Source organism: Solanum stenotomum, chromosome 1, assembly GCF_019186545.1.
Source record: "Solanum stenotomum isolate F172 chromosome 1, ASM1918654v1, whole genome shotgun sequence".
Classification (NCBI taxonomy): domain Eukaryota; kingdom Viridiplantae; phylum Streptophyta; class Magnoliopsida; order Solanales; family Solanaceae; genus Solanum; species Solanum stenotomum.
In genome coordinates, this window is record NC_064282.1 from 26,733,879 (window position 1) to 26,759,270 (window position 25,392).

General features: G+C 31.7%; 3 protein-coding genes across 4 annotated transcripts in view; all 3 read left to right on the top strand.

Moving 5' to 3' along the window:
* The window catches only part of LOC125858923 (uncharacterized protein At4g15545), a 954,564-nt gene that overhangs the window by 48,566 nt on the left and 880,606 nt on the right, over nt 1-25,392 (top strand). The gene's annotated exons all lie outside the window — the stretch shown is intronic.
* LOC125858962 (probable prolyl 4-hydroxylase 4) lies at nt 3,126-9,792 on the top strand. The gene is made up of 7 exons (XM_049538720.1): nt 3,126-3,355; nt 4,050-4,107; nt 4,218-4,322; nt 6,391-6,448; nt 7,298-7,473; nt 9,224-9,293; nt 9,399-9,792. Exons 1-7 carry the CDS (start codon nt 3,234-3,236, stop codon nt 9,695-9,697), a joined length of 888 nt encoding a protein of 295 aa, XP_049394677.1. The 5' UTR covers nt 3,126-3,233; the 3' UTR covers nt 9,698-9,792.
* Nucleotides 20,856-23,074, top strand: LOC125858987 (histidine-containing phosphotransfer protein 1). The gene is made up of 7 exons (XM_049538740.1): nt 20,856-20,974; nt 21,094-21,186; nt 21,499-21,629; nt 21,727-21,795; nt 21,953-22,024; nt 22,628-22,700; nt 22,855-23,074. Exons 2-7 carry the CDS (start codon nt 21,127-21,129, stop codon nt 22,903-22,905), a joined length of 456 nt encoding a protein of 151 aa, XP_049394697.1. The 5' UTR covers nt 20,856-20,974; nt 21,094-21,126; the 3' UTR covers nt 22,906-23,074.

Below are 25,392 nucleotides of genomic sequence, written 5' to 3' on the forward strand. Positions count from 1 at the left end.
TGGCCTATAGAAGAATAAGAAATTTCTTTCTATTTTATATTAGTACAAGTCACAAGTGCTCGTGCTAGCACGGACCCAATAACTATTGTTTTGCCTCGCTTTATGTGACATAGATAAAATCTAGAGAGTCAATTAAATTTCAATATGATTTTTAAATATTTTAAGTTGTTAATTATTGTAAATTATAGTGATTTTTACGTAATTTTTAAATAATAAATGTTACTTCCCTTGTCCCAATATATGTAGCATAGATAGAATTTCAAGAGTCAATCAAATGTTGTAAATTATTGAGATTTACAATACTTTTTACGTAGTTTCCAAATTAAATAATACATGTTACTTCTTTTGTCCCATATTATGCGGCACAGATAGACTAATTTCATGAATCAATCGAATTTTTTATTTGTTTGTCTTATTTTATAATTTTTTTATACATTTAAAAATTGCATAAAAAATACTATAAATCATGATAATTGACAACTTAAAATATTTGTTGAGTGCTTATAATTTTTTTTTATTCATATTAATTTATTTGTGTCACATAAAATGGGACAAAAGAAGTAACATGTACTGTTTAATTTGGAAACTATGTAAAAAATATTGTAAATCTCAATAATTGTTTGTAGACCTAGAACAAGCGAAAAGAATCCGAAACTGGAAGATTCAAGCGCCTTAGGGGGATTCAAGCTTGGTTTCGAGGTAGGTGATGGTTTGATGTCATGTTTGTGTGATGTATGTGGGTAATTGTTTCATTGTAATGCATGTATGTATGTGAATGTAGCACTATTGATAAAACCTAATGTAAATGAGTATGAATGAACGATTGTATGTCATGAATCAACACTTGATTGTATGATTATGAGAATGTACATTGTGTTGGTGATTGTGGTATGATGATTGGATTGGGTGTCACGTTTCAACACACCAGGTGCCACGTTTCGACGCATATATTGGATCGGGTGCCACATTTCGGCACATAAATTTGATCGGGTGTCACGTTCCGGCACACTAATTGGGATCGAGTGTCACGTTCTGGCACACTAACACTTTGGGTATGGGTTCCATGAGAGGACCATTGGATTGGGTTCCGTGAGAGGACCATTGAATTGTGTTGTGTATCTACTTGTGATGAGTACATTCATATTTAATGGTGATTGATATTGGAAGATTGTTTGTTGCTCTAAAATGATAACCAATGTGTATATATATTTTGTACATGTCATGTTTAGTATGTTGTGACTGCTTATATATGTTTCGCTTACTGGAATAGCCGTGTGATCCTACCAGTACACTGTGGTTGTGTACTAATACTGCACTTGTTCTTTCTTTGTTGAGTACATGACATCTTCAGGTGGCTACTGACAGACATCGTTTAAGAGATCAGTGATCAAATCGAATTCAAGGGTGAGCTCCAGGCTACCATGAGTTCTCCCTTTTGCTCAATCCATTTTATTCGGACTTAGATTAGTACTTTAGATATTCAGTTGTTTTAGCTTTCGCGGTTGTACCCCTTTTTCTTTAGACTTATGATTTTGTTAGAGTTTTTGTACACTGACTTTTAGTTTCTAGGGAATATTTCCGCAATGTTTGATAGTCTTGTTAATTCCCGGAGTTTATGGGAACACCTCATTTCATTTTTGCATTTAAACCTGCTTCTGTATCTTTAAATGCATAGTTTTTGGTTAAGTTGTTTAGTTTGGGTTATAGTAATGGTTCTCTCACCGGAGGGTTAGTGTAATTGTCCATCACGACGGTCTGGGTCGTGACAAAAATCCTGACAACATACTTGTGTTTGGTCAACATCACTGTAAGGATGTTGATTATATAACCACTACTCATCCTCACACATCTCAATAAAACCTCTCTGACTATTGACCAAGCTTATGTGACAATAGAAAGACTGAGTTGACAAAAGTGTGTGACTTCACGCACGTTAAGGCGAGTGAATATCACATTTCAGTTTAAAAAATAGTAGTAAAAGAATAAAATAATAAAGCTTTTCTTAAAAAAAATTAATTAAAAACCCCCCGTCATCTTTTTCACCCACTCCACCTCAATTTTTAGCCATCTCCATCCCATGCCTAACCCCTTTTCTTTTCTTCTCCACACTCTTGTCATCTTCTTTAAGACATCTTGACATTGACACCTCTTTGAGTTCAATGATTCGTCGTCGGACGGAGAGGGCGGCAATGGTAGTGCTCGTCGGAGACCACTAATTTACAGTAGAGAGAGAGAGAGAGAGTGCTGATCAGTGGAGAGGAGAACAAGGTTGGTGAGTGTGGGATCGAGTATCTGGTTACAACGCTGAAGAGATTTTCAACCAGATATGGTGGTGCGGCGACGACTTAGATTACTGATTTTATGGAGGTTGGAGAAGAAGGAAAAGAAGATGGTGAGGATATGTAGCGGAGATGAAAACGAGTGAGGGAAAGAGTATAGGTAGTCTCTCCGGCAAGAGTGGCAACGACGACAACACCTTTCTCCAGTAGTTTTTCACCGTTTCAAGGTTGGAATGGGGAGAGGATGTATGGAGTTTCAAATTTTATTTTAAAGAATAAATTAAAATTTTATTATTTTACTTTTTATTAAATAATTTTAAAAAATAGTTAATAAAGATAATTATGCCATGTCATCTATTTGAGAGCGAGTGAACTACAAATGATAAGAGGAGTTTAAAATTCTTCTTTTAATTGAGTCTAAGAGTTCAGTTGATAAAAAGTTAAGTAAAATGGTTCATACGACAAATGCATACAAGTTTGAGGGTCCATTAGACCATTTCGTCCTATATAGATAATAACATTTTCTAAGTTAAGAGAAAATAGATAGTAACATACTTTATATCAAAAACACAATTCCGGTCTAGAAGAACAATAGTATACTTGATTTATTTTTTGATTTTCTACTCGATATTTAGTATTCGTATTAAAATTTGACTAAACTTGAATGTACACCGAGAAGTCCACGTTGAAAAACGCTTCCTAATAAGGTTACACCGTACTAAAAAAAACTCAAATTCAACTAAAGATGAATGAATATTTATCACTAACCACGACCCATACAATTGTATAATTCGATCAAATTCTAGAGGAGGTTGGAACAATTTATTTCCAAAGAAGGGATAAAAAGAGAAATAAAACAATAGCGACGATCTGTTTCATGTGCTGAATATTCAAGTGACAGTTCACGCGAATTGGATTCAACATTTTCCCGAGAAAATTTCAATCTTTCTCTCCATGAATATCTTCTCGCAGATCTTCACTTTCTTATTCTTCTTGATCGCTGTGTTCGTTACTAAATCATCATGCTCCGCAATCATCAATCCCTCTAAAGTCAAGCAAATTTCATGGAAACCTAGGTATTTCACTCTTTTCCCACTTCAAAACCTCAGAAAATTGCAATGTTATCGGATAGGAATTCAACATTTTGAGTATTTTTCCCCTGTAATTTTATGTTTATTTTCCGATTTTGGAGCTAAGAAAAAGTTCAGTATTGCTGGAAGAAAAGGTCAATTTAAATTTTCCACCCCTGTAATGTTGTAGTGTTCCACCGATTCACGATCTTCTGCTTTTGAATCTAAGAAAATGCAATATTGTTGCAAAAAAATAATAAGAACAAGTTTTAAGATTTTCCTGTAACGTTGTAGTATTTCACTGATTTAGCTTTATGTTTTTTCATGGAAATGTATGTATTTCACTATCTTCTGGTTTCAAAGCTAAGGAAAGTGCAATATTTTATCCTTTTGCCTGTAATGTTGTATTACCTCGCCCATTTAGCTATATGTTTTTCATGGAAACAGGTATATCACTATTTTTTTGGTTTCAAGGCTAGAAAGTGCAACATTTTTTTGTTGAAAAGATATTCAATTTTGAATTTATTTTCCAATTTTCCTTGATTTAGCTATACATATTATATGAAAAGCTAGGTATTCCTTCATTTTCCGGTTTCTAAGTTTTCAAAGTTGCAATATTTTTGGGCAAAAAGCCAAGTTTTTGAAGAGTTTCGTAATGCTGTAGTGTTTTACAGAGTTTGCTATTTGTGACTGTTTGCAGAGCTTTTGTGTATGAAGGTTTTCTCACGGACGAAGAATGTAATCATTTGGTATCTCTTGTGAGTATTTATTTCGATTTATACTTTTGGAGAATGTTATTTTATGTTTGGTTGGATAAAGTTGTTGAGATCTGTTTGTGTTGGAAGCTGATTTGTCAATTGTGGTGTAGGCAAAAAAAGAGTTGAAAAGATCAGCTGTGGCAGATAATGAGTCTGGGGAAAGTAAGCTTAGTGAGGTCAGGACTAGCTCCGGAATGTTCATTAGCAAAGCAAAGGTTTATTTCATAACTTTCCTCATTGTCATATTGCTAAATCGTATTACTGTATAAGTACTACAGTTTTGTTGTTTATCTATGTTGAAAAATGAGCTAGCAACTAAGCATAAATGTTAGTAATCTGAAAGTGTGACATGTATTTCTAGTTTTATGAATTTCTATCACTTAAGTGTGGTAGAGGATCATTCCTGGATTAGAAGATCCTTTTGTTGATGGATCTGTAACTCAACCGGGTGCACATGTATGGTGGTTCTTTTAAGAAGTTTATACCAAAAAAAGGCATGCTTTATAATGAAGAGCATTGGGGTCTTCCAGGAGCATCGGAATGAAAGAAAGGCAAGCTGCTCCCTAGGGGCATCTGTTTGCATTCTTCTTTTGTTTAACTTTGAGATGCAAAGAATAAATTGTTAATAGAAGCAACTCTGCCTCAGTTCCAAACAAGTTGGGTTCAGCTATATGAGGTTATGTTCCCCAATTGAATTCATCTAAGGCCAACATTACATAGAATAAGAATACAAATGAAAAGTACTAGAAGTTCTGTGTATTTCCTGCTGGTTATATGATTAAAAAGATCAGTTTATGGCTTGTTTCTTTTGTAAAATTCTTGCAATAATTTATCAGGACCCAAATGTTCTGTTGATTCAAGTGTATGGTAATGTTAGAACTTAAACATTTGCCCTATTGTGTATGGACCCCATTTGCTGTAGTTGAAACATTCTTACTATGCCTCCACATTTTCTGTGCTGAGTTTTCATGCATTTGTTTTTTTTTTAAAGTGGTGATATTGTTTATGAGATTGCTGATTAGGAGGATGTCATTGATGTGATGTTGTGCACAATGAGAAGATATTTAAGTGTTGAAACATTATGAAGCATGGAAAAAGTTTGAAAATCTTGTTAAGTGGTAAATGATTTTTGTTAATTTTTTCTACTTCCACCATACTTTTTTCAGTTTATGAGTGCTGTTTCTAAGCTAGAGGACCTGTAGGCTGAAACGATCAACAGCTAGGCCAATACTAACTGATTGGTGAAATGTTAGTTAGTGCACTTAGTTGGAAAGATCTACAGTTTTATTACATGTATATGTCGCAATTCATTTAGAATCCTTTCCTAACCTAGTATGAAAGTTTGACATAGTAAGAATAAATTGAGCCTATCTCTACAATCATAAATAATTGATTTTAAGTGTTGAAATCTTGCCTGTATGTTCGTCCGAATAAAAGCACTAGTCTAAGTCAAACTTATCAACTATTTATGAGAACCAAATGGGGATTTGAGATCCATTTGTGATTCTTCCTAGAAAGTATGAGATATGCATCAAATTAAGGGTCCATTTCTGTCAAGAATAATAAAGCAAAAAACTCTACTTTTTTCTATACTCTTTGCTGGTTTGAGTGGGAGAATACATTTGATGCTAATGTTACCTGCTTTAAATAATTTAGCATGCATAGGGGAGAAGAAAGACACAGAGACATTAATAGTCGACTAGCACACAGAAAAACAAATTCACTGAGAAACAAGATTGTTAAGGCCTGTTCGGTTTGGAATTACTACTTGATTCAATGACCTCTTTTTCCAATTAAATTAGTTCTGTGAATGAGAATAAGACAATAAGTAACTAAAGCCCACGTATAACTCTTATAAAAATGATTAATGTAACAACGATTATTTGGTGATCATTTAATTAAATAGTAACTATTATCATTTCCAATATTCAGTGGTTTTAGATGACTTGTAGAGATCCAAAATATTTAGGACATTTATTTTTAAAACTCTTTTTAATGGATCACTACTTCCTTAAGCAATTAGCATGAATCGTGATGGGGAACATATGGCGCTGATCTAAGTTGCGCGGACTCTTCACTTTCAATGCCACACCCGTGTTAGATTCTCCAAAAATACACTACTTTTGGAGAATCCTACACGCATCATATTTTTGAAGAGCGAGTAACATAGGCGCTGATCGTTTTTTGAAAAACCGTTTGCTGTCTACTCGATATACAATTTTACAATCCTGTACCTTTGATTGTGTCAGCTCTTCATTTTGTTTCTTTTTTTTTTTGCTGCAGGATCCTATTGTCACAGGGATAGAGGAGAAGATAGCGACTTGGACTTTTCTACCTAAAGGTCTGACTTATTCCGAAGGATATCACAATCTAGGATAACCAAACCATCCATAATTAGTGGCAAATTTGAAGACTCTTCTTAATTCCCACTTGAAGTATGTCTGGCACAAATAAAATGGACTTGATTGCTATTCTTTACTGACTTCAAGAAAATATTTTTCGGTAATTGATTCAACATCAGTAATTGATCAATCCACTTATACTCCGTCATAAATCCTTAAATAGATCGGGCGGTTGGAATTTTGTAAAGTTTTACGAATGTTTTGGATAATCTTTATAAGAAAAAGTTGCATGGTATGATGCTAAAAGAACACCATCAGGTAGAAGAAACAAAGAAAGTATGAAATCATAATTTTCCAAGTTATCCCTTTCTGTTTCACTGTTCATTTAGTCATATAATTTAATATTCTGTTTTATCTGTCTCTCTCACACCTATTGGTCATTGCAAGATTTTATATGCTTCTTATCCGTGTGCTCTATATTAATTTTATTAACTTATGTACTGTCTAATACTTGTACAATACTGCTAAACTATTCGTCTTTGTTAAGTTCTGAACTTTCAGTCCTACCATATTAGAGTTAGTGCAAAGAATATATGATATAAGGTGATTCTCTGGTTGAAAGAGGAGATAAACTAAAGATTGAACAATGCACAGTGTCAGTAAGAAGTAACATGTTAGAAGGAAACTGTTGTTTGAAGGACTTGGTATCTTTGACTGTGGTTTTATGAAATCAAATGTATTCCAAAATCTGTTGTTGTAGACTTTAGATGCTTTCTTCACTCTCTTTGTGGTCCATACTATGTCAAGGGGTTTCAGTTTGATGCTTATTTCTTTTTTGTCTCCCCCAGAGAATGGAGAAGACATGCAAGTTCTAAGATATGAGGAAGGACAGAGATATGAGCCACACCATGATTACTTCACCGACAAGGTTAATATTGTTCGTGGTGGACACCGGTTAGCCACTGTGCTCATGTATCTCAGTGATGTAGAGAAAGGTGGTGAAACTGCTTTCCCTGAAGCAGAGGTTAGTTTGTGTTTCTCCCCTTTTTTATTCCTTTGCATTGATACAATGCACTGCTCTATTTTTGCTTCTTAGGTGCCATGTATGAGTTTGTTTTATGCTACTTTGTCTCCTTGAATATCATCATTTGAGATAGGCATTCAAACCAGAGATTAGTCTAGAAATTCATGATAATGACGTTTTTAGAAAAAAAAATGACAAGTTTATTTTTCAGCATATCTGGTTCTACCAGGGGGAGTGGAAGGTCAAAGGATAAGAAGCTCCTTGGTTTGTTCCCTTCAGTGAGGTGTTCATCACTTGCTTCTTATTGTTTGGAGGATTTGAGGGGAAGCAAAAGATATATATATGTCCTCCTTGTGAACCAGTTCCAGAGTGACTGGAAAAGCTAAAATACCTTTCTACTTCTGCGTCCCATCCTCTTCCACTTCCTTACCAATAAAGAAAATAACCTTTAGCTACCTCTTTTGCTTTTCTCCACCCTTCCTTTTCACCTAAACAAATCATAATCAAGGATAAATGTCATGCTTTACTTTATCATTGTCAAGAAATGGCTTGAGCCTGACTCAACTCTAAAGCTAGCTCATGATGTGAGAATTGTCCAAGACCATACTAGGAAGAAATTTATCCCATCTTACATTGATGTGGGATGCTAACACTCCTGCAGCCCAGGTTCATTTCTTAACATGGTACCAAAGCAGATAAATGTCTTGGGTTCAAGTCACACCGCCACCTTTTATCAAAAAGAATTTTCACGTTCTTGACACCCTAAAATAAGTCAGGCCAGCACGTGTGGGGGGCTGTTGAAGACATAATTTAAGTAAATAAAATGTTGACAACTTAATCTTTTAGATGAGAATTGAGATGGTCACACACTTCAATACGGTATGAGTATGAGTTTGAGTCTTACTGCCACCCATTAACAAAAGTATTTCCATGTGCTTGGCCTATGAAAAAAAGAAGTAAGACCGTACGTGAGGGGGGTGTGTTGAAGCTTAATTAAGAAAATAAAAGTGTACTCCTCGAACAGTTTAAACTTTTAAAATAAATGATCACACACTTCAACATGGTATTAGATTTGGCAGAGGTCGTGAGTTCGAGTATCACCACCACCCATCTGTAAAAAAAACTCCACGTGTTTGGCCTATGAAAAAAGAATCATGCCCATACGTGAGGGGGCGTGTTGAGACTTGATTAAGAAAAGTAAAAATGTACTCCCCCTAACAACTTAAGCATTTTGATGAGATGGTCACACACTTCAACAATCATAAGAAAATTAAACATACCATCAGGGTAATAGGTACCTTTGCATTCTACTAGCTTTTAGCAGCAGGAGTAGAAAGAGGGCAGAAGTGTTGTGCTCATGTTGATGTGGCGGCATATAGTTGTCTTAATTAGGGTATCTTTAGAATAGTAAAGCTGCATTTTTGCTTCCGTTACATGTTAACACTCAGAAAGACATGCTATCAAGCAGGCAACTTCATGAATTGTGGGGTAATTAATGTCACTTTTATTTCACATTTTATTCATCTCTTTTCTCTTTTCTCTTTATTTGTATGTCCATGGATTAGATCTTCCTCGTGACATGACTTTTGATTCACCAAGGGTAACTTTGCTTTGCTATCTGCTTCTTCTTCGTCTCATTTCCAGATTCAATTTCCTAAATCATTGTTTTCAGTTCATTTTCAGAGTAAATAGAAAAATGCCATTGTTTATCAGTTGTATGTTTCTCTATAAAAACTGATTATCCTTACAGGTATCAACTCGGCGTAGGTCAATGGCAGCTGACAACAGTTTGTCCGAGTGTGCAAAGAAGGGCATTGCTGGTGAGCCTACAATACATAACTGCTCGATATTGTTGCATTGTTCCAGCTGCTACAAAATCTAATCTGCATTTGCTTCTGTTTCTGTTTTTTCTGGGAATGTTTTAGTTAAACCACGAAAAGGAGATGCACTTCTTTTTTTCAGTCTCCATCCAAATGCTGTTCCTGATCCTATGAGCCTCCACGGTGGGTGCCCTGTTATCGAGGGTGAGAAGTGGTCAGCAACAAAGTGGATTCATGTGGATTCATTTGACAAAACAGTGGAATCTGAAGGAGGACATTGTGCTGATCATAACGAGAATTGTGAGAGATGGGCTGCACTAGGGGAATGCACCAAGAATCCAGAATATATGGTTGGAAGTACAGACCTCCCAGGAAGCTGTAGAAAGAGCTGCAAATCTTGTTAACTTGTTTCTTCCACTTGAATCAGTTCAAAAACACTAGTTCTTTTTCTCTTTTTCGTTTGTTGTCTTCTGTTTTCTCAGATGATATCATCTGTCGGGTCATGTTCTTGCTATTTTGCAAGTAACCTTCTACTATTTTCTTTCTTCCAGAACGAAGTTCGTCTTTGTGGGTGTCACACAAACACATGTATACTACATGTATATGTAAAACATTACGAGAATGCAGAGACTCTAATTAGGTTTTGTTACTCAGCATTTACTATCTAATACAAATTGATATTCTTATATATTAAATTTAAAAGATTGGTTATTCAGTGAATGGTATGTAATGAGTGGTGCATCCATTAGCTCAGAAAGTTAATTGGACTCGACACAAGAATGTTACCAGATTCTTGTTGGCAAAGTATAATTAAAATTAAGTTTTCATTCACTGTTCATTAGGATAACTTTTCCTTTACACGCTTTGTATTTGATCCACTCCAACAATTTACTAATCATCTTTTTAATGCTTGGTGTGAACAATTTATTAGAATTATTAAGTAATCAAAACGTGTAAATATTTTTATACGTGGATAAATAATACTTGAGCTTTGGATGCTCGTGAGAAGTCGTGATACTGATCAGTTATATGAGCAAACGTAATAACATATGCATGTGTGTGTATTCTCAGGCGAGCGAGATTGTCTATGTATACAAAATCTATGTGAATCTACTTAGATACAATGTATATAGAGCAAACTACACCTAATTTTGACTCATATCCTGAAATATATGTATCTAGACTACTAAAATGTGATAAGATACGTAATATTGCAAACTAGAGTGTATCTAAGTAATTAACTCCTAAACTAGTGAAATTTCAATAATCCACTTAATTTAAGGGTGAGAAATGGTCAGCAACAAAATGTATATATGTATTCACGTACGTGAATTCATTTGACAAAATTGTGGTATCTCAATGACATCAAGTACGTACATATACTAATGAAAACGATAATTGTGAGAAATGGGCAGCACTTGGGAAATGCACCACCAAGAAAACATGGCTATTGTTGAAATGACACATTTTTTGTCGAATAATTATATTTTATTTATAATATTAGCAAATCACATATGATCACCTTTAAGCTAATTTTGAAGTTGAGTTAGATTTGAAGTTCCCAATTCTTGGTTTAACAAAGCTTGTTAACCTGTTTTCTTCCGCTTAATTCAGTTCAAGATTAGTAACATTTTTTTTTCTTAGTTGTTTGTCTTCTGTAAGCAATCTCCTATATTTTCCTTTCTTGGCAGAGTAAATTAAAGTTTGTTCACACACAAAAATATGTAAAACGTTACGACATCCACGGCACCTACTATTTGATTTGGTTTTGTCACTCATCACGTCATATCTAACACAAAATTATACTCTCAGATACATTTATGAGATATAAAATTTATTAGATTATTCAAAAAAATTATCTAATGTTAAAAGACAAATTATGAAAAAGTTCTAAAATATTACAACAAATTACATTACAATAAATATCTTATATATAAAAATTTATACATGTCATGTCGAATAAATTTAGTATGATTTGACTTTTTATTAATTAACATGAAACTAAGGTCCCCATAAATAAAAATTAGCTCTCACACGTAACCGTGAATGGTGACACTCTCAGCTAAAGAGCAAACGTATGAACGCATCAAGTATATATAAAATCTTTGTTTTATTTTTTTTGTCTGTGGTCTCCATATCTATATCACAATTTTATAATATGTATTTTATTAAGCAGATATGTATTACATCACATATATATGGAAAACAAAAACTTTAACAAGTCACAAAAGAAAGAAAACTTGCATTCTTTGTTAATCAGATAACTCGAATTCGAATTTTAAGTATGAAATTTTTTTCTATAAGGAGTAGTACTTTTTTTTGAATAAAATCCTACTAAATTTTGACTAGTCAAATTTCAGTATGAATATCAAACACTGAGTGGAAATTAAAAAAAAAAAAAAAAGCACACTGCTACTTCATCCTCTACCTCATATTATTCATGCATCCATTAGAAAATTATAACAATAAGTATAATTATCTGTTTAAAGTGATTAACATTTTAAGGAAAAAGGAGCAGTTGCGTTATCACGTTATAATAAATAATATATTTAATAAGTATAGAATATTATTATATTAGTAGAGAAGATCAAACAGATCTTTAATTAGGCCGATGGACTCCTTAAAAACGACTCTTTGCCGACATTTGGAATTATTTAGCTGCCTTTTCCGCAGTTATAAAAATTAGAAATAATTTGCTAAAAACATAGTTAGGATACAAAATTTTAAATAGTTTTTAAGTATACAATTTTTTTTAATAAATTAATTAAATTACACAAAAAATTAAAAAAGGACTCCATATAGGTGTATTTTTATATTTCAAGCTGATTTTGAGGGCATGCAAAATTCCCAACTTTTAAATCAGTTAATAGGTATATGCAAAGATGCTATGAATTTCTAAATGAAAATTAGTTCTTTTATTTCTTAAAGAGAGAAAAAGGCTTACAAGAAAATTTGTAATATATATTTTTTTGAAAATAATAAAATACATTCTCTAATATGCTCTATGCATATTTAAGTGGAGATTTAAAAATAGTTTTGATAGATTTTTATTATAGTTATTACTTTAAAAAATATTTATCTTCAAGTAGTAAAATTTACCAAATTCCTCACAAATCGACATTCTATTAAAGCGAATAACACTTTCAGCTCTTGTTGTTTCACTTTTTTTTAAAAAAAATTATTAATCATTTCAACACCCATCACTTCATCTAAATGGAGAGGAGTACTCTTTATTAATTATTTATTTATCACTTTTAGCTAATTTTTATAACTTGAAGGACTCTCACTTAACTGACCTTTTAATCGAGACTCCCCACATGCCTTTTTTGTTGATTTCTATTAGCTCTTCATGTTTTGTTTTAAATTTGATGATTGCAAACATGAAAAGATGTCATTATACCTTTCATTGCTTTAGAAAGAAAGTTAGGATTTGTAACAATATTAATGGCAAGGATTTGGGGTTTTAAACCTCATTTAATGATCTCAATCTAGAGATAAGGAGAGTCCTATTTGGAGTAAATTTGAAGTTTTTCACAAATCTTTAAAATTTAAGAGAGTTTAACTTTTAAGAGTGACATTTGAGATTTACCAAATCGGGTAATGCTAAATGACCAGAAAATTAAAAATCTATAGTATTTTTTTATTTGAAAATAAACTGATCTTTTTTCATTTTTAGTTAAAAAATATTAAAGTTAAAAGGATAAAAATGCTCAAAAAGGTAAAATAACATAGATAAAATACCATTATGGCCAAATTCTGACCAAATTTTCTCGCGAAAAGAATTTTTCCTTACCAAACCAATGTTCACTTCATTGTGACATCAAACAAGCCCAATATCACACCTATTTGTATTACTATCATTAAGGAACCACGTCCACAATCTAGCTCTGTTTCATACTCTGATCCCTTCATTTCTATTTATATGTCATCATTTTAAATTTTGCGTCTCTTAAGAAACTAGGTAAATTTATTATTGTAATCTTATTTAGTGTTCTTTGAAGTCAAGTTTTCAATAAATGAACATAAATTAATTTATTTTGATTAATTAAATTGACCAATGAATATGAATCAATCATCCAATTTTCCTATGTTGGTCAAATTCACACTTTCAAGGCAAATACTTAGTAACTTTCAAGGGTAAAATAGAAAAAATATTGCTAATTATGTATTTGTATTGTGAAATGACAAATATAATTAAAAACCATCTATTTTTTAATAAAGACGACATATAAATAGAAATGAAGGGAGAATTGATTAAGGAAACTAAAACAAATTCTTGTTATGTAATTAATGATACAATTAATTACAATATTAAGTGTGAGAATTCAATTAACAATTATATATTACCCACCCTTTTTTTAGAATTAAGACTTCGAGTTGAGTTTTACACTGAATAAATAACGTTTATTCATTTTATTCCATGTGGTATTCGACTTCAATTTGAAACATATAAGAAATGACACGAAACGAGCTTAATCAGTACCAAAGCTCATATAAATGATATCACATGTATTGTATTTTAACATAGCATCACTCCATAAGCAATTGCTTAGTTAGAATTGACTCCTTGTTGGGCTCCTTTCCTAAAAAAATCTTCAATAGTTTTTAAACTTTTGAAATTTTGATAGATCCGCCGATCAATAGATGAATTTTTTTTAAGTTTGATGCTTCTCTAGCATAGTACTCTCATAGTTATAATAGATAATCTCGCTCATACTCATTTTGTTCTAGAGACTCATTCTTTTGAATATTTTGAAAATTCAGATTTTCCAACAGAGACTAATGGCTCTGATACCAAATAAAATTTTGGAAGGAGAAACACTCCCATTTACTCAAATTCTTTCTTGAAGTTAACGGGAGGGAGAATTCACTCTACTTGATTTCGTAATCAATGATTCTCTTTGAAGACAAGTACACTTTGTTGCTCCCCAATATACACGCAAGTGTACGTGGTCGCTCAAGTAATATAGTTTCTTTGAAACGAGTTTTCGTTCCCAAGGGACTTGTGATCGACTTATCTTTAGTAATTAATTCCACAATTAAACAAAAGTAACCGTTTAACAGAGTTTGATGATTATTAACTACTACTACTATAATTTATGCAATAAATAAAAGTAACTAGTGTGAACGACTTTAAATTGATGTTTCAAGCAAATAAAAGATAATTCCAGGGCTGCAGCATGCATTGGATTTCATGTATCATATCTGAGGCAATGAATTAATTTCGGTTATCAAGTTACTGATTTACAGGGTTAATTGTATGAGTCGGGTCTCTCGGCCTTTAGTCGCCTACTCCAGTTAGCTGTCTAACTACATCGTTGAGCGGGGATAGCAGACCTAACTGACGAGCATTTATATTTCATCATGTTTCGTAACCAAGCAAGTTGTTCGTCCGGGGGTCACTCCTGAACACACATCAACTCAATGGAAGATTGAGCTTTCTATATTCTCTGGTCTATATACCCTCTTATCTCTCGATTTTAATAATAGACAACATATTCATCTCTAGATGGCCAATCAAGAAATACTAAAACAAGAATCTAAAAGTAACTTAAATGATAACAAAGAATTAATTCAAAAACCTTTAATATTCAACAATCAATACGTAGCTACAACCCCAGAACTAGGTTTTTTAGCCACTCATAATATTCGAAAATCGCAAAATATAATTGTTCATGCGATTTCCGAAAATAAGAAGAGATAGAAAATCAAAACCTATTATAGACATTGAACTTGCTCTTGCACACCAGAATAATGTCGACTTCCTACAAAATAACCCTAGGTATCTATATATAGAAATTGGGAAAACTAGGGTCAAAGTCTAACTCAACAAGGAATTCTATTTTAATCTATTTTCGCTGGAAAGTTCAGAAAATGGCTGGGGCACCACGCCTGGCATTGCGCCAGGCAGACTTCTCTGTAGTTCCACTAGTGGCGTGTCGCGCCTATCAGTGCGCCAGGCAAGCGCGACTGTCATTAGGGCCTTAGCGCCTCGCACCCATCAGTGCGCCACTGTAGGCGCTCTGTATAGTATTGGCCTTGGCGCTCCGCGCCAACCAGTACACCATGCCTTGGTGCTTCCTTCCTTAGTTTATTTTCGCGCTTCCTTGCTTCTCCTCTCTTTAACTAGACTCCAATTTCCTTGAGAGTTCCTGAAATAACTAATAATGTGTTTTAGTGCACAATCATCACAAATTACACAAAATCAAGCTAATACACTCGAGATTATTCTTTAATTCAATCTCATAATGGGCAAATATCGACAACTTTAGCATATAAATATGCCTAAGATCACACTTCTACCAACTTGATTTACATTTTGACTATAGTACCTATGTATTTATAAGACTATTCTAAAAAAGGCCTAGTTTAGTACATATATGTTTGAGCAATTTTCACATATAACAAACATAAAAATCATATTTGTATGTTATAGTTATCATTTGCATAATTACGCTCCATAGCAAATTTTATGTTTGCTATGAAGCTTTTGATTGTATAATTCGCTACAAACATCCAATTTTATACAAATTGTTCAATTTTGTATAAATTAATTTATACATTGTAATTTGTATAATAAGATCTGTATTTGTATAATTATAAATGTATATGACGAAAATATATGTATTTGTATTTGTATATATACACTTTTCTCTCGCTTTATACAAACACAAACACATTTTATACCGAAATGTATAAAATGGCTAATTGTATACCGAAAATGGCTAATTGTATACCGAATCAGATGGAAAAAAAAGGGGATGTTTACTGCGAATTACAATTAAAATAAACTATGGCTATATCATTTAATTTGAATTAATAGTTTGCTATTTCATACAATTTTCCCTATATCTTTTAGGTATTTATAAGACTATCTAGAAAGGCCTAGTTTAGTGTGCGTCTATATATATATATATTATTTTATTTTATTTATTTCATGGATACTCATAAGGCTGCATTTGGGGGGGGGGGGTCCCTACCAAAGTTTTCCCCATACCTAAGGCTCGAACTCGAATTGAAAAACAACCACATCCTAATTTAGTACATATATCATCATTTAATATCTATTCATTCTTCTTTTTTTCAAATACATTTTATTCCGCCATACTTATATCCTTACATTAATATCACATGAACTAACTAAATTCATGTATCACACATGAGTTTTTTTTCCCTTTTCCAAAATAAAGTTTACATTTCCACATGGTGCAAACTTTTGGCATATTAAAGTCGCAAACATGAAAAAAGACTTGCTTGTATAGAAAAATACAATCAAAGAAATGAAGTTTTACGAAGTAGCATAGCTTATAAAAGTTTTTTTTTTAGATTTTTTTTTTCAGTTGTACCAAATAAATAAATAAATAAGAGAACCAAGAAGAAGAGTCTCAAAATTCAATTTTCGTTTATAGGAAGAAGATGAATTATTTATTATTCTATCTTGCCAAAATATTCCATTTTGATAGTGGACAGAGCAACTTGTCGAGTTGGAATTCATCACCCACAATAGAATATGAAATAAAATAAGGGATATATAGTTTTTTTTTTAAAGAGAAGATAATCACAAAAATTATATATGTGCATTTTAGCAAAAGAAGAAAAATTCTAATTAATTCGATTCAGCCTTTGCAATCATAAATATATTCTTTAGGAAAAGATATGCTACACAGATTCATTGCATTTGACATATATTTCATAATGGAAACAGGTAGCAAAAGATCAGATAACAAGATTCTCTAATTCTTTTATATTTCTTGGCTTTCAAATTTATTATCTCTTTACGACAACAACATATTCGGACGGTAAACTCTCACTAAATGGGATCTGAAAATAGTAGAATATTGTACCATTCAGTACCAGACCATATCACTACTTGGTGGCCGATGGAATTACTATCTGACTATCTCTATATTTTGCTTAAAATAAAATTCACCCAAAATTCATCAAATTAATTAGTAGCGAAAATTACAATTTACAAGTAAAGTATCACATGATAAGATAAAATAAGGGAATAATTAATTAAGCAGTACACAGAAATGGGGAAATGGTGGCACTTGTATGCACTTAGTATGGATTTGATGATAAATTTAGTTTATAATGTTAGTACGATATTTTGATGACCATTCATGATATCAATTCGATATAGGAAAAAATTCAAATATGGTATTGAATTATTATAAATATATCATTTGTTAAAAGTTGAGTTTATATGTCAATGTCGTTAAAAAGAGTTTAATCACACTATTATTTTTTAACAAAAAATATATCTAATTTTTCAAAAATATTTATGCCACATGACCTATTATTAAAGGTTATGTCACTAAAATAAAATCGGCTCAATATTCGACACATTAAATAAGCACTTTTGAGAAACATATATTTAAAGTTTAAATTATCGTTTCCTTAAAAGTAATCTAAAAAAGTACTTTTAAGAAATATATACTTGAAAATATTTTTTTAATTTGCTTAATATTTAATTATTTTTTAAAAATATATTGGTCAAACACAAACTGCTTCTCAATAATAATATTTTTTTAAAAAAAAACTGATTTTACAAGTTTGACCAAACAAACTATTAATTAGACAAGAACATGATTTATTTTAGAGCCTATTCGAAATTTCGGATTGACTTTTGTCCTTTAACTAATAAGTCAGAAGCATAAGTTAGTTACTTTTTGACTTATTTTGATAATTTTAGCTTAAAATCAAGTGTATATATACACATTTTTAATTGAAAAAAAATTCTTAAATATTCAATTACCTAGTTTACATTACAAAAATATATCACAAAACTTAACTTACATTACGCATCTTTAGCCCAATGCATAATCCAGTATACATTAATATACAAAAATTTCATATATATTTTTTAACAAAAATGTATAAAAAATTGATATAAATATTATACACCCAATATACAATATTATAAGAGATATTTGTACACCCATATACAATAATATACATTATTATTATTATATAAATAAAAAAACTGGCTTCATCTTCTTCCTTTAATCTAAGGGCCCATTTGACCATGCGATATGGTATCATGATATGGAATCATGATATGGACATATGGTATCATGATATGGAATCATGAGATGAAATTGAAGGTTTGTTTGGACATGCGATATGAAAATTTTGTGTTGTATATTTTCTCATAAACATAAAAATCTCATAAGTTGTAAAACTATTAAAATAGCCCCAATTGTTTATTCAATCTTATATAATAAACAAAAATTATAAAATCGCATAATAAATTATTACAAAGTTATTTGTTCTTCAGTTAAATAATTGTTTCATCTAACTTTAATTTAATTTAAAAAATTGAACATAAATTGTACTTGATATGCTCATATCTCTCAACTACTCTTACAAATAACCTATAAAGTAGAAAAAAAACATACATTAGTGAGTAAATTTTAACTTAGAAGTTAGATGCACTAAGATAAAAATTAACAAACATCACTAACTTCTAACTATTTACAAGAAAAATCAATAGTTAAATATTATTGAATAACGAAATTTTAAAAAGTTACCACAAGTTTGAGTCAAAAGCACTTCTAATAAAATTTAATCAAAAAAATTATAACTAGTCCACTTGACTAAATATTAATAACTAATTGATCAAATTTTCCTAAGTCCTCAATCAATTGGACTTGATATCCTTCAGTCATGTGAACGAACATTTTGCAAATACTAAGATTAAGAAAGTGCGGCACCGCCAATGAAAATTGTCTTTTATCAATATTATGCTTAGTCATAAGATTAAGACGTTTTTTTTTATTATGAAAAATCAAAAAAGTATTACTCCCTTTGTTCTCATTTATATTCACCAAATGAATTTCTACTTTATCATTTATATTCACCAAATTTAAAGTGATAATAAATTTTATATTGGTGAGAATAATAAATTTTAAAAAGTAATGATGTGATTATAAATTTTATTGACATATGAAACAAATGGTTAGTAGATATAAATGTGGGGTTGTTTTAACAAAATATAAACTCATGGATCAATTATTGTATTAAAATATCTCAAATCATGATGGTTTTTGGAGAATATGGTATCACCTCTCATGATTCCATATCATGAGATGGAATCAACGTAAAATCGCATGTCCAAACGCTAATTCCATCTCACGACACCATATCGTGATATGGTATCGCATGACCAAACGCCTACTAAATATCATATTCATTAAAAAAACACCTCAAAAGCTACACCAAATTGTGCAAAAAAAAATATTTAGGCTCCTCAATACGTAACTTGATCTTTGCAACAACCCCACTCAAAGTGGAGCCTATTTCAGAAATTTAATTTTCAAAATTTGAAGCTTCGAATTTCAACAATCTCTGAATTTAACAAAATGTCGATGATACTTTATAATAGCTCCAATTATGAAGATAAAACAATGACTCAACACGTAAATTTCTTCAAAATCATGACTCATTTCAGTCACTCAACTATATATACATATTGACTTATTCATTTCACTTTGATCAAGCAAAAAAATATTTCAACTAATTACCATCACCATTATTGCAATAACCATTTTCATAAAAAAAAAAAAAAATAGTGGCTATTACCTAATTCCAATAGTAATGAAATCACATCTAAAGATTTAAAAAATGTGTACCTAATGAAATGTTCTAGAAGAGAAAGAGAGTGTGTATTTTGGGTGTGCAAGGAAAAAATAGGAAGGAACAACATCAATAGATTATTGGTCTAATTTGATAAAATTTAAAACCTCAAATCCATTTTAACAATGTGTTTAGATTATTATACTTTCAAATCATTATATCTTTTAAATTTATCAAAATATTAAAAAAAAAATTTAACTTAAAAACATCTAAAATAAGCTAAATGAAACAGACTAGGGAAGTTTATTGAATGGATCAAGCGGATAATTATGCTCAACAGATTGACTTACCAGAGATTTTAATTATACTAATCCTCTAGTCAACCAATAAGATATCTGCTGGTTTGACATCAAAGTAATAACTAACTGGCGATTATCAGACCGTGTATTATCTCAATCATTTCTTGTGCCTTCGTTCACTTTCACTCACCAATATATTGATCTCCAATCAAACAAAACAATTTTTTTAGCTCTACTTAAATTAGTAATTATGTGATTGTAAATCATCGCAAAATATATAAAAGTCAAAAATTTTGAAGATGCATGCACATAAACATTTATTTAACAAATCTACTTATGGTTATAAAATGTAATTACAATAATTCTTAATGAGTGAATAGTTTACCCAATAAAAATATGAGTAATGCCCCCAATTGATAAACTATCAATTATAAAATTTTAATTCGTTCACCAACCATTTATTCAATTATTACCTATTATAATAAATCAATAAGTCGATTATTGAGAACCCACCCTATGATAGACTCACATTTGGGCCAATAGTTCCCAAAATAGTAAAGTAAAAATGAGAACTTCTATGGCATAGTAAAGGGAAGGGTAATAATTGGTGGAGACATGAATAAAACCGTAGTGGTGGGGGGCAAGTGGAAATGGTGGGGACTCTAATTCTTCTATGACAGTAAGGAATAGAATCAGCAATCAAACAAAGGGCTCAGCTAAAAAGGTTACAATTTTAGACATCAATTTCTGTACTACTATATCTTTGACTGTTGCCCCCACAACCCCTCCTTCTCTCCAATACAGGTTATTCTTTAGATTCTTCTTCTCTGCAGCACTCTGTTTCCGTTAATTTCCCCATTTATATACCCTTCAGATCTGTCCACGAAACTCTAAAATCTTTTTAACAGTTCTATTTCTTGCAGTTTAGAGTGAGGACATAATCAAGATTCAAGGAAATGGAAGTGGGTCAATTGCAGAGGAGCTTTGTTGAATATATGGCCTCTTTGTTTCGTGAGGTAAGTGAAAAAGGAGAATTCTTTATGTGGGGTTTTTGCAATTTTGTTTCTTTTTTTTTTGTTGTTTATGACCTTTTGATTCTTGGGTGGTTGTGTTTTGCTGATTTTTCTTATATTGATTTTGTTGTTTTGACTCAAAATGAATTCTTAGAGCCCCTTCTGCTTTTGACTTGTATTTTGCTGAAGTTTTTTGGGCCTTTCAAAAGGGGTTCTTGGTGTTAGATTTCTGCTTTTGTTTTTGTTTTTGTTTTTGTTGTTATTCTTGATCTTTCTGCTTTAGAGTTGATGTATTTTGCTGTTTTGATTCAAAAGGGATTCTTGGATGCTCAGTTTAGTCAGCTTCAGCAACTGCAAGATGATGGTAACCCTGATTTTGTAGTTGAAGTTGTGTCTCTCTTCTTTGAAGATTCAGAAAGACTTCTCAATGATCTCACTATGGCTTTGTGAGTATTGTCCCCCTTTTTGCCTTCTTGATCATCCATGGAAGCATGTTCTCTCTTTTCATTTTCTTTAGTTTGAATTTGTTCTGTGTTTTCTCAGAGATCAGCCCAATGTGGACTTTAAGCAGGTTGATGCTCATGTTCATCAGCTTAAAGGTAGCAGCTCCAGGTACAGTAAGACCTTAAAGCTTTCTTTGAGTTTTTGCAAATTTTATAATTTTTCATGAGTAGAAAGGTTAAAAGGTTGAATCTTGAATCTGGCGATATGGTCTTTCGATGTTTACTCTCCTGAGGTGTTTTTTTGGTGTTTATGATCGACTGAACAGTGTTGGTGCTCAGAGAGTGAAGAATTGCTGTGTCCCTTTCCGCAACTGCTGCGAAGAACAGAACACTGAAACGTAAGTTTCATTGCTTTCTGGTTCTTTCCCTATGCACAGCTTATATCGTTAGAAGTCTCTTGAGAAGTTGAAAGTTTTAGATCATGTAGTAAAATTGGTTAGTAATCTTGCTTAGAATAATATTGAATTTCTCTTAAGTTTGTTGAGTAGGTAATTCTGATAAGATGAGCCAATCCAATAAGAACAGTCATAACGGTTATTCATACAATGATGTCCTACTGATTAATTTTAACCAAGCTATGTTAATCTCTTGCTTTGCCTGGTGTATAATGTGTCCACCGAAATTGAGTATGCCTGTGTTTCCAGTTTAAGGCTATGTTGAGTGATATACCGGTGTGTCAATCGAATGTTATGACATGTTTAAGTTGACAAGTTTCAAAAGTCCTACAGCCACAAATGTTATGACATGTTTAAGACTACAAGTTGCAAAAAAATTCCTTTCCTTCTGAAACTTTGTGCACATAAATTGAAACGGAGGGAGTAATCAATAAGAAATACTATAGGTTCATAGTGTACCTTAAATGATGAACTGTCTTGTGTCATTGGGGATGCAAGTTATTTACATGATTTGCTTCTTATCTTCTGGTTGATCGGATCTTTTAGGTGCTTGAGATGCTTGCAACAAATAAAACAAGAGTACTTGCTTGTGAAGAACAAGCTTCAAACTTTATTCGAGGTAAGGATGATTCTTATATCCCTTTACTGGATGGCTTCTTCCATTAGCAAATGCCAAATAGGAAGCTCTCCTCTTGATTACAATACGGAAAAAATGTATTTAAGCTACTAAATTTCATAGATACCTAAGTAGCTCGCCTTCTTCTTGGCAACAGTTGGAGCAGCAGATTGTAGCTGCTGGAGGAGCAATTCCCATGGTGCAATAACTCAATGCTTACGGGATTAGCTAGCCCTAGTGAAGGAAAATGCTTACTGAATTCCGTTTGCAGAGAAGAGTTTTCTTTTAGTGATTTCCTTGTGGATCACATTATCAACTTTATCCATCAGATTGGTCTATGCTTGCTGTAAATTATTGATGAAACAGTGCTACTTTTTATCAACTGATACTTATCTCGCTGTTTTTAAATGAAAAAAAAATCTTGCTATCTGTTCTACAGATATTTGGCTTATTTAGCATTCATTATACGATGGAATGTTGTTTAGAACAGATGTTGAGGACTCGATTCTTTTCTGCCAAAGCATTTACCAAGGTGTTTAATCAACAAAAAAGCAGTATCAATTGTGATGTTTTCAGGCTGACCTCGACAATATTGTTATCCCAAAGAAGAAACAAAAATAGACAGGACCTATGATATGTTGGCTGTTCTAGAATCACAAGAAATTACAATATTAGGTTGAGGTTTTCTTCAATTATTAATTGGTGCAAACAGAACATAGTCATCCAATTCACTTAAGTTTGTATTTTCGAGAGGAAAAGGCATAGATTTCCCCCAATTTGTATCGAAAAGTCAGTTACACACTTAAATTATCATGACGACCTATTACACACCTCTGATATTTAAAAGTGAATTTAATATCACCCTGCTATGTGCAACACCACTCTCATAGTATGTGGTGTATTACACTCGCTACCCCATTAATGCCATGTTAGAAATTGTATTTTTTAATATCATTTTTACTTTATTTTCTTTATTACTTAACTTTTATTTTATTAATTATATTTTACACTAATTAATTCCTAATCAATTATTAAAATTCTCTAATAATTATATCTTCTTCATTGCAAAATGGTAAAGAAGAAACTTTTAGCAATGACCACCAAGGAAATTGTCCGCAATCTGGAGTTGATTCGTGGAGTAGAAGAATTCTTCCATTTCAAAATGTACCCACAAGAAGGTTGCTTTAGTTTCTTCCATTGATTGGCCATAGAAACTAAGCTTTCATTGTTATTTGTTGCGGCTTGTAGTTGTATTGGGTATACATTCTTTGTTATTTTTTCATGTTTTTCATGGAGATTTCTTAAAAGATAGAGATAATAGAAAAATAATTTTCTTTCCATTTTCAATCGATCACTCAATACTCAAAAACGTCCGCCGAAGCCCCACCGATTGAAACCTCCCAAAATTTTACTCCTTTTGAAGTAATTTATTTCTTGGTTGCTTCTTGTTATTGATTTATTTTAAGCTTAATGGGGTGTGAAGAAGAGGAGGGTGGGGTGTGAAGAAGAAGAGATGTGGGGGTGGGGTTTAAGAGATATTTTGATTTTTTTTTACTTTAATAATTATCTGAAGCGCATGATTTTTTTAAAATTATTATTATTTTGCCATGTCAGCTTTAGAGGGTAAATAAATTCACTTTTAAATAGTAGAAGTGTGTAATAGATCGTCATGATAGTTTAAGCGTGTAACTGACTTTTCGGTACAAGCTCAGGGAGGAATCTATGCCTTTTCCCTATTTTCCAGTAAAAATTATTGCCAAATTACATAATTATTAGAAGAACAAAAGAGTAAAAACATACTAATATCTTTCTATAATAGAAAGAAAAACCTAAGAATTATGTTGCAGACAGAATCTATGTGAGAGCAACTAAAGAATATATGTAGCAGTAGAGGGAATAAATTTGCTGTTCATCCAGCTCAATAGGACTTTTGGTCAACTTCTTTCAAATAGTTTTGAGTATTCTGTTTTTGTTAAAAATATATTATACGAAAATGTATTTTTACACATTATTTGTAGAAACTAATCTAAGGTATTAAACTCCACATAAATGTCAAAAATATTGAATTTGAAATCATAACACTACACTATATTTAAACTCAACATATGAGACGTATGCTTCAAACTAACTAATTAACTTAGTATATTATTGTTTCTCTTTGTAAAAAAGATTACAGAGAAAACATGATCAATGTTATTGATTATTCAAATAAAACTCTCATATGTGCAAAAGAAATCAAGATGATTGAAACTTTAAGCAAGAAACAGATAGTTAACAGTACTAATGGAATTTTAATGTATTAGTTAAATTTAATTTACTAAATAAATCCTAAAAAAAATCTAAGACCACAACAAATAAATAATCCTTAGATTGAAAATTTAGTTAAATCATTCCCCGAGTTTCAGTGGCATAAATATTAGTAATGTGTTTGATCCATGCATTCTAGAACCATACGATTTTGCACACCAATAATGTATTTGATTTTCTCTTAAACCAAAAAGTTTCATGTGTCAACTCCATACAATTCAAGATTAATACTATAAAAATTTTGAGAGCATAAATAAGAAACTTAAATTAAACTTAACAACAAAAACATAGTTAGTTTATTTCTTTTCAATTTTCAACTCCACAAGTTACCTCTTTTGACCTTGACCTGGATACAAAAAAAAAATATTTTTATTATATAGAAAGGTGA

Coding starts and splice junctions, on each gene's coding strand:
- LOC125858962 (XM_049538720.1), top strand. CDS start 3,234: ATGAATATCTTCTCGCAGATCTTCACTTTCTTATTCTTCTTGATCGCT. Junction 3,356..4,049: donor CAAATTTCATGGAAACCTAG/GTATTTCACTCT, acceptor GACTGTTTGCAG/AGCTTTTGTGTATGAAGGTT. Junction 6,449..7,297: donor TTGGACTTTTCTACCTAAAG/GTCTGACTTATT, acceptor TGTCTCCCCCAG/AGAATGGAGAAGACATGCAA.
- LOC125858987 (XM_049538740.1), top strand. CDS start 21,127: ATGGAAGTGGGTCAATTGCAGAGGAGCTTTGTTGAATATATGGCCTCT. Junction 21,630..21,726: donor AATGATCTCACTATGGCTTT/GTGAGTATTGTC, acceptor GTGTTTTCTCAG/AGATCAGCCCAATGTGGACT. Junction 21,796..21,952: donor CTTAAAGGTAGCAGCTCCAG/GTACAGTAAGAC, acceptor TCGACTGAACAG/TGTTGGTGCTCAGAGAGTGA.